At 41.5% G+C, this 19,661-nt stretch overlaps 1 protein-coding gene across 1 annotated transcript in view; it reads right to left on the reverse strand.

Moving 5' to 3' along the window:
• UBR3 (ubiquitin protein ligase E3 component n-recognin 3) overlaps positions 1–19,661 on the reverse strand; it is a 390,465-nt gene that overhangs the window by 172,157 nt on the left and 198,647 nt on the right. The window contains exons 22-23 of the mRNA XM_082260312.1: positions 17,690–17,863; positions 370–833 (exon numbers count right to left, since the gene is read on the reverse strand). Of these exons, the coding sequence (XP_082116438.1) occupies positions 370–833; positions 17,690–17,863 (638 nt within the window). The remainder of the gene's footprint in view (positions 1–369; positions 834–17,689; positions 17,864–19,661) is intronic.

Consider the following 19,661-nt stretch of genomic DNA (forward strand, 5'->3'; position numbering starts at 1 on the left):
AGAGCGATACAGAGTACAGGGGGATTGGGGGGGGGGGGGCAGAGAGCCAGAGCATTGTGTATATATGGCAGCATTGTGATCCAGGGGGAGGGGGAAAGACAGCCAGAGCATTGTGTGTATAAAGGCATTTAAATTTCATTTTAGTTGTCCACAAGATTCAAAATTGTGAGTTCAAGGGTCCGTAAGGTCCAAAAGGTTGGAGACCACTGCTCTAAATGATATTGTTCAAGTATTAGACATTGTACACATATTTTTGAGCCCTAGCAATAGACATTTCTATCCGAATGATTAAAATGCATATGAAAAGCTTTAAAGATGTCGTTTGACTGCAAATTACCAATTATGAAAATAATTACAAAGACTGCTTACCTTTCTTCTTTGTCCAAGGTTTTTTTCTCAGTAGGGCTAGACTTCTTTGGCGGAACAGGGGGTGCAGCTTTCCGGCAAATCTCATCAATGCTGAGTTTGTTTAAATGGCTCTGAATTGCTGCTTTCAATAAAATTCTTTCTACAGCAGTCACCCCGTCTCCATGTACATACTTCGAAAGATCTGCCTGAGCAAGACAGTCCGAATCCGTAACCCAGGGAGGGCAGTAAGAGTCTGTCTTACCAGACAGTTTCTGGTGAAGTTTAATAAGCAGAGACAACACACTTTCTTTCACCTCTAAAATCACTGTAGTTAACTGAGGTGTGGAACCAGGCGCAGTCCATTTTAGTGCTGATGACTTTGGCCGTACAACCTGATTAGCCTCACTGTTGCTGCGATTTATTATTTCCTGAAACTTTTTCCGACGTTCAGCAACCAAGCTGAAAACTTGAGCAGTTCCTGAATTCTGAAAAGGAGGGAAAAGAGTAGGGGCTTGTTTAGATAGGTATTGATATTAAACATTACCTTTTTCATTTGAACAAAACACATGCTTTTAAAAGGATCCATTCTATCTGCTTTACTTGCAACTCAAACATATCTCTTTGGGACCTGCCCCTTCTGCAAACATAGAAAGCCCAGGTGCATGCCAATCTAACAATATCTTTAAAGGATAAGTTCAACCCTATTTGGGGTGAAACATGGAACATGCTCTAGCAGCAGCCTCTCCCCCCCCCCCGTCCCTTTTACCCAATGACAGTGGGCAGGCATCTTCTCCAGGCACCCTCTGTCGTCGTTTGAACATAACGTGGCCGTGCAGGGCTCTACCCGCCCAGGCAGCATCATTCATTGATAGTACTCTGTGAATGGGAAACTACAAGTCCCGATAGCTGTCGGCTTGTAGTTTAATGAACTTCCATGGCGCCATTGAGCGCTCTGGTGGTTCATTCATTCTTCCTGTCAGTCTATATTTGTCTGCCCGTATGCATAAACTGAGAAGTCTGCAGGAGTCCTGCATGGCACATGCGATCTGCTCGTAGTTGGTGCAATGCTTTCTAGGCTCCAAGTAATAAAAAATAATAAATGCACATTCTTTTTACCTACAAAAAGAATTATTATTATTTATTTATTTTTTAAAGGTGAACTTATCCTTTAAGTCATATATAAATTAAAGTGTTATTTAGGTAATAAACTAGCTTCTACTTCCTGGTATTCGGAGGCACTGGTGACTTACCAAGGGCCCTACACTTGCCCCCTGGGGGGGGGGGGGGTTACATGACCAGTGCCTTCTAGAGCGATTTTATTTGTAAATAATGCGATCTCTGGGAAATAGCATGTTTTCATTTTTCAACAGACAAGCGGTGTCAACATATCCTACAGCACATATGGGAGATCAGGCACAGATGTCATTAGTTGACAGAGAATAAGGATGATGAAACCACCAATGATGTTCTGTGTAAAATAGCAATGTAGGTTCTCAATCTGGGGAAGCGGGGTGGGGGGGCAAACCACTAGAATTGGAGAAACGATAACAGAAAAAGGCATGTACAGTAACTATACTTTTTAGTTTTTCAAATAAGATTGCATTAGAGTTGTCAATTACGGAGGAAGTGGCGGAAAGGGTCCACTTAAACACAACGTAAATATATTATATAAAAGTATATTAGAATTTAAAAAAAAAATCTCATTAACACTAAATCTAGCCCAAACTATATGTTATGATCTGCCAACCAGTGGTCAGGCCTTGCACAAGGTTCCATTCTACAATACTTTGTATAAGTGAAAATATTAAAGTAGATGTCACAGCTATTTCTTTTCCCCATCTGTAGGAATCTTTACCTCTAATCAATGCGCTATACCTTTTACTGCTAGGCAGCCAGCATTTTTGATATGGGATAATTATTAGGTTTCCTGCGCTTATGGAAAGAATCTTTCTATAAAGCCAACCACTCAACACCAAACTATGATCCCCAAGGGACAATAGCAGAATAAATAGAGAAAAAAGGACAGCACTCTACATTTGCACTTACATTTACTAGATAAAGCATAGATCACCTTGCTCATATACATAGAGCACCTTCAGTGCTTCCCCAAGAAGGCTGTGTGTTCCAAACAGCGGAAGTGACGTTGTGAATATGGAGCCAATTTCCACGCATTTGGTCTTTGCTGGACATTGTCGGGGCATGCCAAATGGTGTCCAGTGAAGACAAAATTTGTCAGGAAGGGGTTTCACATCTGTGATGTCACATCCGCTGTCTGGAGTGCACAGCCATCTTGGGGAAAAAGGCGATCTATGCTGGTATATAGCACAAATTGATGTGTTTATTTATTGCACAAATATCAGATGTTCTGGTAATAATGAATATATCCATGATTTGCAGATTTTTTATTCTATTTTATTAGGAGGATTTTATGTAAGCTTTAAGTTCTTTGAACGATACACCCCATTCTTTTCTCAGCATTCTTGATATATTGGGCATTAAATCTCTGTGCCAATCTTAGTGCCAGTTTTTTTTGGGCGGTAGTGGCATCACAATAGGAAAACAGCCATTTTGCCACTAGTTATAGTGTGTACTGTAGGCAGTACTGTACACATATACACATTTTTTTTTTTATATAGAGCTGTCAAGATGCATCTAAATGTATAGAAGGGTTCGGAGAGTTAACCAAAATGCACACTAACTGGTTCAGGAGTCCATCTGCTTAATAAAGAAAAACAAATTATTAAGCCAAATTTGCTAAAACTTTATAGTAGGCATCCTACTAACAGTCCAGTAACTCTGGGACTGGTTGTCAACTCTGCCTTCTGTAACATCAGCTGAAATAGCGAGTCACAAAACAAACCAAGTTAGAGAGCCAAGGAATAAACTATCAAAACACATGTACCTATGTAAGGAAAACCATCTATTGGGAGCGAAATTAGGGCTACTAGCTACTGTCAGAAATGATAAAAGGGAGGAAAGACGCTGAGCACTATGAAAGAAACATCTCTCTATTCATCTCAATAGAACACTATGAAAAAATGTTTTTTAAGAATGAAAAACCAGGCACAATGCATGTGGCTGGCAATTTTCATACAGTTTACTGTGATAAGTACTTCTTTTCATCCTGTACTGTGCTCTTCAAACACAACACCTGTAACTTGTGTGATCCAAAACACCTATAGATCGGAGACCTCAGGTTCCATTACAAGTTCTCATTACACAGCTTTCCTTGGACAACCAATTTACTTTACAGTGAGACCTACACAAATGTTTGGTTGTATTTTTAGGTCAAAACTGAAACAAAGTCTTTGACTGAATTCTTAGCACTAACATGGAAAGTTTTCCCCTTCTCATTCAGTGTTTCATAGCTCTGCTACAAGGGCACAAGAAAAGGTCATCAATAATTCTAGTATATATTGCATAAAGATTGGCAATTATGCTTAACTGATGCAGAATTGAACAACGTGACACGCAATGATTACACTTCATTTACATAGAAAGCCAAGCACACAGCAAGTGCTGAATGATTTATAGCCAATACAGACGCAGTCCCGTACAATGCCATTCACCCAAATTAATTTACTTTCCATTGAGCTCTCGGTGAGTTCTGGAAAGCTCAGCCAGAATAATATCTAAAGCTGGGTTCCATTCTCCTCCGAAAGCCTATTTTCTCCAAATGAATAACACCTTCCAAGACTAGAGGTGGCTCAGACACCTGTCAAGTATGGCGGTTTAGTTATTACACTTGATTTAACAGTGTGTATTTATCCTAATATACAACTAGAAGACCTGTTTATATGTTTATAAAATGTAACATAAATCAATTCAAAGAATTTTCAGTGATCCAATCTAAGAATGGACTTTAAGTGAACATTACTTGTACAGATTAACAAAAGAAACAATAAATGGGACTTTTTAGGCACCAGTCACAGAGCATAGTTAAAAAAGTAACAATTTTTTTCATACCATAAAAACAATTCACGTCATTATAGATATCAAAACATAACGGTCCTTGGGATCAAATTTTGCTTCACGTAAAATGCTCCTGCTCCAACAGGTTTCACCTCGGCAGCTTCTTCATTGAGTGTTTGACTACATGAAGCTTACACATGAAACAAACAAATTACAATAAAGTATTTTTTAACCACTATTGTATATTGTGACAAATCATATCCGTGTGTATTTTGGATGGTCTCACCCATCATCCAAAGTTTTCCTAAGATCCTCATTCTTTAGTTTATCTAAAAAAAATATATAATTCTGTGTGGATACTTAATGTGATTTTGGATAATGGGTGAGACAATCCAAAAATCACACTGATCTGAGGTGTAAAAAAAATTACAATAAATATTTTTCTACCACTATTTTATAAGTTTTATGTACAGTGTAAGCTTTGTATAGTCAATAGAAGGAGAAGGAGCCGCAGAGGCGAAACATGTTGAAACAGGCATTTTCGTGAAGCCAAAATTTGTACCATTATGCTGTTGTATTGTTTTTAATGGCGTGAACTGCTTTTATGGAATAAAATCATTATCTTTTAATTATATTCTGTGATGGATACCTAAAAAGTCCCATTAAGTGTTCATTTTGTTTTATTTATACTTTTGAAAGGGACAATGGTACCCTGGGGGTGTTCATTGAGGTTTTTATAAGCATATGAAAAAAGGAGAAAATTGTAAAATTTAGGGACTCATTCATACTATCTCCAATGACCTAGGTTTTTCAGCACTGGATAAGTGCAGATCATGCAAAGGCACATAGAAAACAAATGTTTTCTATAAGCCCTATTCATACTACAATAAGGGTGTGATGTGTGACGAGTTGCAGTGTGAAAAAAAAAAAAAAAACCCAAGAAAAAAAAAACAAAAAAACAGTATGTCTGTATTTTGCCACACCGCACTGGATGCCGCTGCAGTGAAGTGAAATAATAATGTTGAAAAAAAAAATAATGTTGAAAAAAAAAAAAGAGCAGTAAAAAGCCCTGCGTCAGTTAAAGAATATGTAAGCCTGGGGGTGTATCCAAGATGGCGGAGTGACCGAACAATTTTCCTGGAGCTCTGCTGGAGTAATCTCCTACAGTCAGGTCCATAAATATTGGGACATTGACACAATTCTAATCTTTTTGGCTCTATACACCACCACAATGGATTTGAAATGAAACAAACAAGATGTGCTTTAACTACAAACTTTCAGCTTTAATTTGACGGTATTTACATCCAAATCAGGTGAATGGTGTAGGAATTACAACAGTTTGTATATGTGCCTCCCACTTTTTTAAGGGACCAAAAGTAATGGGACAGATTAACAATCGTAAATCAAACTTTCACTTTTTAATACTTGGTTGCAAATCCTTTGCAGTCAATTACAGCCTGAAGTTTGGAAGGCATAGACATCACCAGATGCTGGGTTTCATCCCTGGTGATGCTCTGCCAGGCCTCTACTGCAACTCTCTTCAGTTCCTGCTTGTTCTTGGGGCATTTTCCCTTCAGTTTTGTCTTCAGCAAGTGAAATGCATGCTCAATCGGATTCAGGTCAGGTGATTGACTTGGCCATTGCATAATATTCCACTTCTTTCCCTTAAAAAACTCTTTGGTTGCTTTCGCAGTATGCTTCGGGTCATTGTCCATCTGCACTGTGAAGCGCCGTCCAATGAGTTCTGAAGCATTTGGCTGAATATGAGCAGATATTGCCCGAAACACTTCAGAATTCATCCTGCTGCTTTTGTCAGCAGTCACATCATCAAGAAATACAAGAGAACCAGTTCCATTGGCAGCCATACATGCCCACGCCATGATACTACCACCACCATGCTTCACTGATGAGGTGGTATGCTTTGGATCATGAGCAGTTCCTTTCCTTCCCCATACTCTTCTCTTCCCATCACTCTGTCTGTCTTCTCTTCACATCACGGCTGTCTTGTAATGACAACCGATGTGGTTGAGAATAAAAAAGAGAGAAAAATAACCGCGCTAAAGTGAATAATATATAAAGAGCAGCGACTTCAAGTGCGACCACACCCTCAGATAATGTATAGAAAAATAAGCCGCGCTGCGTGAAGTGGGTAAACAAAAATTAATGTCCAAACAAAAATCAATGTCCCATATAACAACTTGATTGACGCTGAGAACATAGGTCACACTCCACGGTCTCTGTAGGAAATGTGCTTACCGGATAACCACTAAAGATGTGCAAATTCATATGCTGAGATATGGTCACAGATCCGGGAGATGGGAGTTGTCAGAGTCCTCAGCGAATAACGTGTATAATATGCAAAGGAAAAAAACTTACATAGTGTGATAACGTAATTTAAATAAATTTCCACCACCAATAAGGAATCCCTATCAATCGTGCAGCAGCTCACCAAATGAATAATGAGTAAACGTGAATAATCCAGAGTGAGAAGAGGAATGTGGAACAAACCACCACCAATTGTGAAGCCTCTTACCGAAAGAATAGGTCAAATGAGCAAAATAGATAAATCCAGATCGCCAAGAAACCAGAAACGTCACTCAAAGCCCTATTAGCCTCTTACCAGATGACAAATACTCCAAGCAGTAGATTTAGTAGCGCTTGCCCATCATGTATGAAGCTCCGGGACCAACAGCATCAATGGTGTTGACTAGAAACTCAGTGCCAAGATGTAGCCCGAGTAAAAGAAAAACCGCCAATAGTGTAATAAATAATGACTGATTTATTTAATAAAGGAAAGAAACACTCACAAGCTTAGTAGATAAAAACGCGATGGATGGGAGCCGCCGGCCGGACGGCAAAGCGCATCCGCTCCTACGATAACTTCCGGGATGACGTCAGCACGCCGCGACCTGACGGCGTTTCGTCCAAGAAGATGTTATCAAAGGTGTGGTTGAGAAGCCATTCGACTGTCATTACAAGGAGCGGGAGGGGACGTCTCCCCCCCCCCCCCCCCGCGGCTCGCCCGGGTCTCCAAGGGCATCCTACCTCCACCGAAGCCCCGATTAAAGCCGCATTCGGCTCTGATCGGGTCTCCATGTAAAAAATCCAGAAGTGATGTCATGACATCACTTCCGGGTACTCGGCACCAAATTAAAAAAACTGACAGCATTCAAAACTGCCAAACTTGGCGTTTTGAATGCTTTTCAGTGCCGAGGAGGGGTTTGGGGTCTTTTAGATCCCCCAGATCCCTCCACAACAGTACCTTTGGAAAAAAAAAAAATAAATAAATAAAAATAAATGAATAAAAAAAAAAAAAAAATTTTACATGTCCAAAAATATCGGCATATATCGGCCGATACCGATGACCAAAATATCGGTATTAAAAAAAACAATATTGGTTGATCACTAGTAAGAAGCTTAGTTTTCCCCAGGACAGGGAGCCCCAAATCTCAGCCTGGAACGAGACAACAGCCATGTGCAACAATGGCGTCTCAGATGGAACGTTCCTCCAAAAGATTGGCCATAGCTTCGTGCCAAGCCGCCCTCACCAACAAAATTGAGGCAGTACAGTTGGACATTGGCCTTACCCGTCAGGACCTGGATAAGGTCCATTCCCCCCTGACTGTTGCAGAGGTGGGCCATGTAGAGGACACAGTCGCGGAGCATACTGTGGCGATCTGCATTCTGCAGTCCAAGGTGAAGACGTTGGCATTCCGAACCGAAGACGCTAAAAACAGATGTGGAAGGAATAAGATCCGCATCATTGGCTTAGCGGAGGGGGCTAAAGGCAAGAATCCCACCAGTTTTGTTGAGTAACTGCTGCGTTCCCTCTTGCCTGCTGCACAGCTGTCCCCCTATTTCACTGGGCAAAGTGCTCACCGCAAGTCACCACAACCAGGACCACAAGGTGGCTACCCCACGCACTTTTATTCTCTGGCTTCTTAACTTTAGAGTCCACAATGAAAAAATAAGGGCCACTGGATCCACAGGTAAGCTCACATACCAAAATAACCATTTGATGATGTTCCCCGATTACTTAGTGGAGACTCAAACTCTTGACTTGGTTAAAGCTGCCCTACGCACCAAGGGGATCAAGCAGTGTTCTTTTCCCAGCTAAGCTGTGGGTTGTGGATGGAGAAACAGCCTTCTTCATCTCCCCAAAGGATGCACTGGACTAGTTGGAGTCCCTACCCCCACAGGGCTGAAGACGTTGCTGACCTGCATTCACATGGATGTTGCCTCAAGGTTATGACTGTCCTTTATTGCTGTGTAGCTTCTCTGTTTGGGCTTCATTGACGGGGGGAGTTCTGTCGGGTCTTAGACATACAAGGGGGCTTTGACCTTGCTTAAGCATTTTCTTGTTTCTTTCAGGATGCTTTACCTTCTTTTTTCAAGTTAACTGTTCCAAGGTCTGTTGGTTATGCTTAACTGTAACTACATTGCCCCTCTAGGTTTTGTGCCCCTGGCTTAGTCCAGGTAATTACCCTGACCCAGGTGAAATCCAATCGTTTCCAGCATCTCCTGTAAGGAACCATGCATATACTGACCCCTCCCCTTCTTTTGATTACCTGTGGAACTACCAGAATGCAAACTGACATTGACAATCCACATTTACATGAGTTAATTGACAATCCACATTTACATGCAAGCCTCCATGTTTTTCTGTTGCCCTTGGCAGGTTATTAGGGAATTAAGCAGTCTCACATTATGTGGGTCCTGTGGGGTTGGGGGAATGGGACGTCAACCGTTGCTGACCTAAGTTGGATTGTGCTTGATTATAGTGTTGAGAATATACTTTTAAATGGGAAATCTGGACAGGCTCCATTCTGCCTCCCTGTTATCTTCTGGTCTGGCTCAGTGGGTGAATGCATTCGAACTTTTAGACATTTGGTTACATTTTCACCCCACCCTTAGAGAGTTCACTTGCCACTCAGCGTCCTCCAGAAAGCTATAACGCATAGATCTAGTCTATACTGCCTGATCCACACTATAGAGAGAGTGTCAGAGGTTTCTATCCTTCCCAGAGGTATTTCAGACTACACCCCACTGATGGTAACAATAAGATTAAGCCCCCCCTGGGAAGCGTCTATGGAGACTGTCCATATATTGGATAGAGGAACCTGCTGTTCAGGAGGCCATTCAAGAGGGTGTCTGCCACTATTGGTTAACTAATGCAGAGTCCACCACTGCTCTTGTAGCATGGGATGCCTTCAAGGGCTGGTCCCGAGGAGAATACATATCCCATATTGCTACTGCGCGTAAAGCCTCTGCTCAGTCATTTGCATATATATACAACCCCGACCCCAACACCTATGGGGCCTGGCAACACGCTCTTAGAGAAGTATCCCTACTCCAGATGGAGAGGACTCAAACCGGGTAAGAACCCTGAAGAGTGCTCCTCATATAGACCATTATCCCTGATTAATGTGGATGTCAAGATCTTGGCAAACCATTTATCTAGGGTCCTTGAGGAGTTAATTCACGTGGATCAAACAGGGTCCATGCCTGAGAAAGGCACCAACATTAACCTTCAATGTCTCTTCCTGAACTTATCGCTACCGCATGCTAATAGTGGGCGAAGAGTCATTGCCTCCCTCAATGGCAAGTAAGCATTTGGTAGAGTGGGGGGGGGGGGGTTCCTGTGGGGGGTGATGCGTAGATTTGGACCGAAATTTCTTCAGTGGCTAGAGATGTTGTACAGTGCCCCCAGGGCTTCGATCCACACCAATGACAGGCTATCAGGATTCTTTCCACTACAGAGGGGTATGCATCAGGGCTGTCACATGTCCCCTTTCCTCTTTGCCCCTGTCACTGGAACCGCTGGCTAGTCTCATTTGGGGCTCCCCATTAGTTGAGGGTGGGTCCCCTAGTAGAAAAAAATCTCCTTGTATGCTGACAATGCGCTCCTGTACTTGCATGATGTGGACTCCTCTTCTGGCAGCCCTTGTTATAATCAAAGAATTTTTGGCAGTTCTCCGGGTTCGCAATAATTGGGCCAAGTCAATTTTATTCCCTCTAGACTCCCAGGCACGAATGGACACGGCAGGATCCCAGTTGCTATGGGTTGATCAATTGAGTTATAGGGTATCCAAGTCTGGCAGAACTCCCCCAGTTTTTCTGATCTAAACCTAGCCCCCCTGCTATCCCAACTACATGCTAGGTGTGCGTCATGGGCGCCCTTGAACCTCCTGGGGCGTATCAGCCGCCTTAAAATGATTTTCCTCCCCAAATTCCTTTATGTCTGCAGTAACTGCCCTACTTGGATACCCAACTCCTTTTTCAAGTAAGTAGAACAATGTATGGGGTCTTTCATATGGGGGGGTTGCCACCGGCAGACTGGCGGAATAGACTTTAGTTCTCCCTGTGCAGTGTGGTGGCCTGGCACTTCCAGATCTCCGGATCTACAACTACGGGGCGGCAGTTTTAGTCACCTCCCGGTGGTGGTTTACACTTTTTGTGCTAATGCTGCAGTATGCCTCAAGGCTGCCACTCTGGGTTCCCTCTAGGAGCTGGGAAATTTGGTCTATCGGGGAAGTCGGGGCTTACTCTGTCATACTGTTTTCTAGGACGACTACACTCAGGGTTTGGGTAGTGGCCAGGAGAAGATTCCTTAAGGCGAATATGTGGTCCACATTTAACCCACTGTGGGGTAAACATAAAAAAATTTCTTAGTGGCAGGATCACCTTCTGATTCTTCTAAATACTTGTGTATACTCAAACCAGGGCTGTGCCTGTCTGGAGCTGCGCTCTTCTCTCCCGGCACTCACAGGATAGAGAGGTAGCAACAAGAGCCATTGGCTTGCTATGGTGGCAGACACAGAAGAGGAGGAACAAAGATCCCCAGCTGGGGACCCCAGAAGAGGTGGCTTGGGTCAGTTCTGTATAACACCATCGCACAGAGCAGGTAAGTACATGTGCATCTCGAAAAATTAGAATATCAAAACGTTATTTTCAGTAATTCAATTCAAAAAGTGAAACTCCTATAGATTAAGTACATAGTGAGTGATTTATTTCAAGCATTTCTTTCTTTTAATTTTGATGAATATGGCTTACAGCTAGTAAGAACCCAAAATTCAGAAAATTAGAATATTGTGTAAAAGTTCAAAATTGTAGACTCATGGGTGTCACACTCTAATGAGCTAAATAACTCAAAACACCTGTGTCCTGAGCCTTAAAATGGTCAGGTTCAGTATATTACACAATCATGGGGAGGCCTGCTGACCTGACAGCTGTCCAGCAGACAGTCATTGACACCCTCCACTAGGAGGGTAAGTCATAAAAAGGTCATTGCTAAAAAAGCTGGCTGTTTACATAGTGCTGTATCCAAGATTATAAATGGAAAGTTTAGTGGAAGGAAAAAGTGTGGTAGAAAAAGGTGCACATGAAACCGGGATAATCACAGCCTTGAAAGGATTGTGAAGCAAAGGTCATTCAAGAATTTGGGGGAGATGCACAAGGAGTGGACTAGGGCTGGTGTCAGTACTTCAAGAGCCACCACACACAGACGTATCCAGGACATGGGCTACAACTGTCACATTCCTTGAGTCAAGCCACTCCTGAATCAGAGACAACGTAAGAACCCTCTTACCTGGGCTAAGGAGAAAAAAGGACTGGACTGTTGCTCACTGGTCCAAAATCCTCTTTTAAGATGAAAGTACATTTTGCATTTCATTTGGAAATCGAGGTCCCAGAGTCTGGAGGAAGAGGCACAGAATCCAAGTTGCATGAGGTCCAGTTTGAGGTTTCCACAGTCAGTGATGATTTGGGGAGCCAGGTCATCTGATGGTGTAGGTCCACTGTGTTTTAATCAAGCCCAAAATCAGCGCAGCCCTCAACCAGGAAATTCTAGAGCACTTCATGCTTCCCCTCTGCTGACTAGTTTTACGGAAATTCGGATTTCATTTTCCAGCAGGACTTGGCACCTGCTCATACTGCTAAAAGTACCAATACCCAGTTTAATGATCATGGTATCACTATGCTCGATTGGCCAGCAAACTTGCCCGATGTAAACCCCATAGAGACTCTGGTGTATTGTCAAGAGGAAGAGGAGAGACCCCAGACCCAACAATGCAGATGAGCTGAAGGCCACTATCAAAGCAACCTGGGCTTCCATAACACCTCAACAGTACCACAGGCTAATTGCATCAATGCCATGCCGCATTGGTGCAGTAATTCATGCAAAAGGAGCCCTGACCAAGTATTAAGTGCATACTATACTGTACAAATTTTTCACTAAGCCAACATTTCTGTATTAAAAATAGTTTTTTCCTTTTTTTATTAGTCTTATGTAATATTCTAAATTTCCTGAAATACAGAATTGTGGGTTTTCACTAGCTGGAAGCCATAATTATCAAAATTAAAAAAAAAAACAAATGCTTGAAATGTATCACTTCTGTGTGTAACAAATCTATAGAATATCTTAGTTTCAGTTTTTGAATTTAATTACTAAAATAAAATTAACTTTTTGATGATATTCTAATTTTTTGAGCTGCACCTGTATGCTATGTTTAAGTTCTTAAAAAAAAAGAATCCTTTAAAAATCTTTTTCGCTGCCAGCTATTTAATTTAGTTTGTGTCACTGACTCAGAACGAGAATGCAGATGAGGAGAAAAAAAAAAAAAGGTGTGAAAGCGTAGTTACACCCAAAAATCCCCCCCCCCCTCCTCCAGTGCCACATTTGGCACCTTTCAGGGGGGAGCGGGGGAACGGGCACCTGTTTTTATAAGTTCGACCCCCCTCCTTCTTCCCCTGCCGACGGGCCAATTAGTAAGTGCATGTGCAGTATAGAGCCGACTGTGAAGCCTAAAGGCTTCACTGCCAGTTTCCCTTTGATAGAATAGTGGCGGCAGCAATTGGCAGCCGATCCGAAAATCGGCTGGGGAGCCAACATCAGGGGCTCCCTGGGCAGGTGTCTGTATATTAAAAGTCAGCAGCTACAGTATTTGTAGCTGCTGACATTTTTTTTCCCCCCCCAGCTGGAACACCACTTTAAGACCGGCCATAGGTGGTTCGCATCTCAGCTGGCTTAGCAGGAACCAGCCGAGATTGGAACGGTGTGTGGACAGGCTGAATGCACCAAGTCTATCTATCGATCAAATTGGGTAAAACAAGCCTGCCAGATCCACTTGCGATTATCGCTAGCAGCTGCTACAGCCACTAGCAATAAACATCTTCTCCAAGTGGGGACTGATTTCCCTGCCGGTAGAAGGCAGGTGCTCGGCAGGAGGGATTTCCCTGTCAGCACTGTCTGTATTGATGGGGGAATCATGCCAATTTCTTTCCTGCAACCCATAGTTGTAGGAAAGAAATTTGAACCATCGACGGACAACCAAAGCAAGAACACCTTATCCGCATACTTGGATCAGTGACCCAAAAATACTGACGCCAGAAAGCAGGGGAAAAAGCTGATCTTTTTGGAAAGAAGAATAAGTAATGGCAGCCTGCAAGCTACACTTATGATGGGATTCCTTAGAAGAAAAAAGATAAAAAGTGTGCTGCATGGGTGTATCAGAGTGATATCACTTCTTTGCTCATGCTGCTAAAATTTTTAAGACTGCTGGATGTCTATAAAGTCTGACCATGATGCTCTAATAAAATAAAGCATGCCATAAGATCCCAGAAACTGCTTACTCTAATGCATTGCATATGCAGTGAAAAGATTTTTATGTTCTGGGGAAAAATAATGACTTTAGTGCAGATTACATCAATATTCATAAACCAGGAGAAGGCATTATTCATCATATTGAGTTAGTAGCACTAAACACCATCAATACTACCAAACACTTCTGAGAGAAAAGCTCTATCCTGGGAAGTTAGAGGAATATACCATGCAGCATCATAAAGCTTTTCAAGATGCACTTCAAAACCACAGCAGCACATGTAATAATTTATCACACACACGTCTACCTCTCTCTGGAGTGTGGATGGTCTTCTGGTGCTCTGGCAAATGAATAAAGCAGTTTATTTAATGTGATCAAATGGTATTTTGAGATATGTCTATACCATAGTGAGATCTAAGATTGAGAAAAAGGCAAGGGTGACCAGCGCTATGGAGTATGAGGTGGAACAGTGAAGAGTGGATAAATAGGTGTAAGCAGCCAACAACCAAACCCCGAAGGGTTAAGAATAAAGTGAAATGTGCAAAAGGGGTTGAAACGGCGCTACCTAAAAAGTGATCGGGTGCTGGTTAAAGTGCAATAGTGTGCAAAAGACCCTTACAAAAGGGAGTGACACCGGCAGGTTTTAAATTGTGAATTCTGATTTGTATTTTCAAAGGGTTAAAAAACCACACAATCCCTGTCAATAAACACAACCGATATATAATCTGTTCATGTATGGTGAGTGTTAACTGTAAATAATAATTGTGCCAACAAGTGAACAAATCTTATAGTGGGTTTATTCCAGTAAAGTGATACAGTGCAAAAACAATCAAATATATATTTTACAAATCCCTGGTGGTGAGATGGTGAATATATGTAATCAAAGTAAATCCTGAAGTGCTATATTCCTTAGAAGTATAGGTGCTGTATTACCCTCAGTGACCACTAGGTGTAGTATATACGCCCTGTTCCAATGGAGTGGTCCCAAAAGAGGTAGATCGTGGGGTTCCTCTCTTGATCCAGCAAGGCACCGGCTGGTAAGCTCACAAAAAGAAAGGAGAGGGGGACCCCGTGAAGTAGTTTGCAATGGTATGCCAATACAGAAAGTGATATCAACTCACGGTGAAGCTGCCTCGGATCAGTGTAGAGCAACGCTGGGAAGCTTCCGCGTTCCACGGCTGCAAAGTCCGAGACCGGAAGTGACGCAATGACGCAATGGACCCGCCCTACGCGTTTCGTCAGAGGACGTCTGCTGGAGCGGCGTCACCATAGCGTACTCCCGGAATCTTTAGAGTCAGCCGATGTCATAGCAACCGTACGGCTTCCCGCGGCCATCTTGGTGCTCCTTTTGAACTGCCGGACGTGCGCCATCTTGCTTACCCACTACACAAGATTCCGCGCGGCATTCGGACATGTTTTATAATTTACATGCGGCTGCTATATTTCACATCATGTACAAAGCAGCTTTCACCGGATACCTACACAAATCTTATCTGGATGGTAATGAAGCAAAAAAGCCGTTTATTATAAAAAAGAAAAAAATTTAAAATTATGACTAATGATTTTTCAGGAATAAAAAGTAAAAGGAAAAATCTTTATTTTCCGCATCTTGTAGTTTCTATCTCCCCGGAGTTTAAACAATAGTCACATTGCTCCTTCTTTATGTGAGGGCACACATGGTGTAGGTGTACATAGATATATTGCCTCTGTTGTGCATATTATGGAATATTATATGTGTTATAACGGGGAGAGAACTTGCACAAGTGAAGGTTAAAAAATATATATAAAAAATATGTTTAAAAACGGAGGAGTTCTGTATTGAGAGAGGAATTAAAAAGGAAGAATTTTTAATGTTTATTGGTGAGAAGGATGTTGGACGAGAAGGTTCGGATAGGACCATAGTGTACAAAAAAGGTATGATAGACTAAATTCTTATTTTGTTATGCATTAAGAGAGTTAGTAGGTAAGATCCAAGGGGGTCACTTGGATGAAGTAATCAATAAATAGAGTCCATTTAGAAATGCAAACAAAACCGAATAGAAGGATTTAAAGAAATTAAATTAAAAAAGCCGTGGAACGCGGAAGCTTCCCGGCGTTGCTCTACACTGATCCGAGGCAGCTTCACCGTGAGTTGATATCCTTTCTTTTTGTGAGATTACCAGCCGGTGCCTTGCTGGATCAAGAGAGGAACCCCACGATCTACCTCTTTTGGGACTACTCCATTGGAACAGGTCGTATATACTACACCTAGTGGTCACTGAGGGTAATACAGCACCTATACTTCTAAGGAATATAGCACTTCAGGATTTACTTTGATTACATATATTCACCATTTCACCACCAGGGATTTGTAAATTATATATTTGATTGTTTTTGCACTGTATCACTTTACTGGAATAAACCCACTATAAGATTTGTTCACTTGTTGGCACAATTATTATTTACAGTTAACACTCACCATACATGAACAGATTATATATCGGTTGTGTTTATTGACAGGGATTGTGTGGTTTTTTAACCCTTTGAAAATACAAATCAGAATTCACAATTTAAAACCTGCCGGTGTCACTCCCTTTTGTAAGGGTCTTTTGCACACTACTGCACTTTAACCAGCACCCAATCACTTTTTAGGTAGCGCCGTTTCAACCCCTTTTGCACATTTCACTTGAGATCTAAGATTACTTACACCCAAAAAATACCTTGGAGCTTTTACTGCCCATTTAAACTGTTGAGGCCCGCTAAAGCATATTGGTGCAATGCGCTGCCATTCATTTTTATTGGCATCCAAAAGCACCTCACTGAAGCACCTGAGTCACAGGGCAGTGCAACATAAAACACTATAATGCGTTAAATAAATGGACTGCTTTAATCCAATGAACATCAAAGCAAACACGCCAGACCACGGCACTGTAAATGGCCTTCATTTTATCATAGCAAATCAAACACATTTGAAGCTTTCATTTTCTTTTTCTTGTATTTTGAGAATCGTTCTGGGATCATCAAAGATTCAGCAGTTCCCTCTGTCATGAAACAGCTTCAAAATATAGGACACAAATGCATAAAGTGTTATATGGAAAAAACAACATTCTCAGCATTCTTTTAGATGTGTATGCTCCTTGGGCTTGCTCATGGCTGGCCGTCAAGGGTCAGCATGTATCATGCACATTTAAAGAGTTTCTAAAACTAAACTTCTTTTTTTTTTTTTTTTTTGGAATAAAGTAGGTAAGAACCTATCAGGCTTTTATTGCAGTCTTTGTTGCCAGTAGGGAGGTCCACTCTGTTTTCATGAGGACTGTCCCAGAAAAGAAAGTTAAGGAAAACTCAAAATTCTGAATTGTCACCATAACAGGACTAAAGGTGGAAATATTCTAATAGTGACACTTGTTTCACTGACAACAGTCTAAGAAGGGACTACCCTCTCAGTTGCGGTTATGTGCGCAGGACAGCTAGTGAAGAGAACTTTCCCCAGTATGAAGACACAGATGGCAAGAAAATGCCACCACATGATTCCCCCACTCCTTACTATATCCAAGAAAAACGTTTTGGCTTTAGTTATGTACTTTAACAGAAAGTTTTCTTCCATATAACACAGGAAAACCGCTGCAGTCTCTCACTTTTCCTCCCATATGTATTTCCTTACATATGTATTTTCTGACACTTTATTGAAACCAAGTGCTGTATAGAATTTATTATTTTAAATTTGCTGGAACTGAACTAACCAAGAAGAAACAATAATTTCATAATTAGCCAAAAGGCTACTAGTTAATAACATATAACTTTGCACCATGTATTACACCAGATCAGGCAATGAAACCAGAACAAAAACGTACCTGAGAGGAGGAGGAGTGTCCATCTGAGCTAGTACTTGCTGGAGGGTCTCTCCGCACCTCTGGAGCAGTGTCTGGTACTCTCACCCGTACATAATTTATAACATGGCGCATATTGCACAGTAAATTGCTGCCTGGAAACCAGCTGTCATGGCAGTGATCCGGCCCAGCAGTATCCTGAGAACATACAATTAGGGGGAAAGAAAATGTTAATTATACATCTTTGGCTCATTACATTTTATTTCAATAACTGGTAAGAGAAAGTCAAACAGCCAGTGGACAGAGGTTCCACATTGGAAAGTAGCTAGAAGTAATATCACCACTGCTGCATTCCAGAAACATTGATCTCTAACAATCACAGATCTCCAAGATCCTGTAGTTCTACACACCGCATACTAAGTGCATTCAGCTTCGTAAAGGTTAAAACAAAGTATATTTATGCCCATTTAGGAAGTGTGACAATATCGTCTGATAGCTGCCCATGCCCCCCTCTTCCCAGCAAGGTATGCTCACTGATCAAATCTTTCGCAGACTCCTCTCTATTGCTAGAATATAACCACAGCAGGAGGTTTTACAGGAGCAGTGAGGTGTGTTATAGCCCAACCCCAGTCCAGTCAAAGTTTTGTTTTTTTTATACTTTGGACAGAGTGAGGAAAGTGGTAAGACCTTATTTGGAGAGTGCCACCTCACCCTCTGCATTATGGAGACTCTCTGATTTCTAGTAAGGACAAGAAGTAATTAAAACGCACAGCTGTTGTAAGCTTGTGTGAGTATTTGCATGTGAAGGGGATAGAACATCTTAAAATCATTTATCTGACCTACATACTTTTAAGGCCTCTCATCTCTGGCTGATCTATGGATTCCCCCCGCCCCGACTTGCCCCCTCTCCACCCCTTTTCCAACTTTCCTTTTTCCTATTCTATCCTTTTGTCCCTCCTCCTCTACTAAATTTTTTTTGGTATTCCCTACCATCTACATACAGATGATTCAAAATTCCCCCAAAAAACTACACCTTCAATTATTTTACAGCCTTTATCCTCCAAGTTTTTTGTGCAGTGACCCTCTTTGTCAATCACAGTTGCTCACATTGCTTTGTCCACATCAAAAGCTCAACATTGCGTTCCCTAACCTCTTTACTGGCATATGCATTGCCATAACCACTCTACGCTGCCTTTGCCTTCTCCCACTTCTACTTGTTCAATCTATTTACAATGTAATTTAGTGGCAACAGGTTACTGTTATGCGCTTTTTACATAAAATCATTTAAGACTTAAATAAAAAAAAAATGTTTTGAGGCCTCCCGGCTTTCTAAAGTTCTACTTTGTTTCGTAGTCTCACTATGCATTCAAACATACTAGGTTACATGGTCTTATTTTATAACGTCTGTATATGTTTGGAAATTGTTGTCCTTCCTTTTCCTTGCCTTTTTACTTAATAAAAACATTGAACAGGAACATCTGAGAATGTTTTATGGCTGCCTGGGCCTTTCAAGGAACAGGAGAGTAAAGAAAAATCTCCCCAATGGGGCTACGTCTGGAAAGCAAAATTAATGGCAGGAATGTTAACTCTTCCTTCTATTTCCAACAAAAAAAATGTCCAAGTTAAGCTTTATTATGATTCAGACCCTTTTCTTATTCACAAGTTAAATATTACATGTTGTTCATGTACCCCTACAAGCTAAACTGCTGATCGTGCGTCATACAAGAAATTCTACTATAGAGGTCTCCTGAGAAGTTGGGGATAGAATAGTTAGAAAATGGACAGTGAGCTGCTTGTGAGATAAGCTCTAGACACAGAACATTTACATAAGTGAATCACAGGATCCGGACAAGAATCACATATTTGACTCCCTTCTAAAATTCCATAGCCTGCAAACCTCCTTTAATCTCTGCAAGGAAAAAATAAAAAGCACCGGACGGAACCCTTATGGTATCTCCAGTAAAGTAGTTGTAAGGGAGAACCAACAACGGTATAG

Source organism: Pelophylax lessonae, assembly GCF_965119305.1.
Source record: "Pelophylax lessonae genome assembly, chromosome: 6".
Classification (NCBI taxonomy): domain Eukaryota; kingdom Metazoa; phylum Chordata; class Amphibia; order Anura; family Ranidae; genus Pelophylax; species Pelophylax lessonae.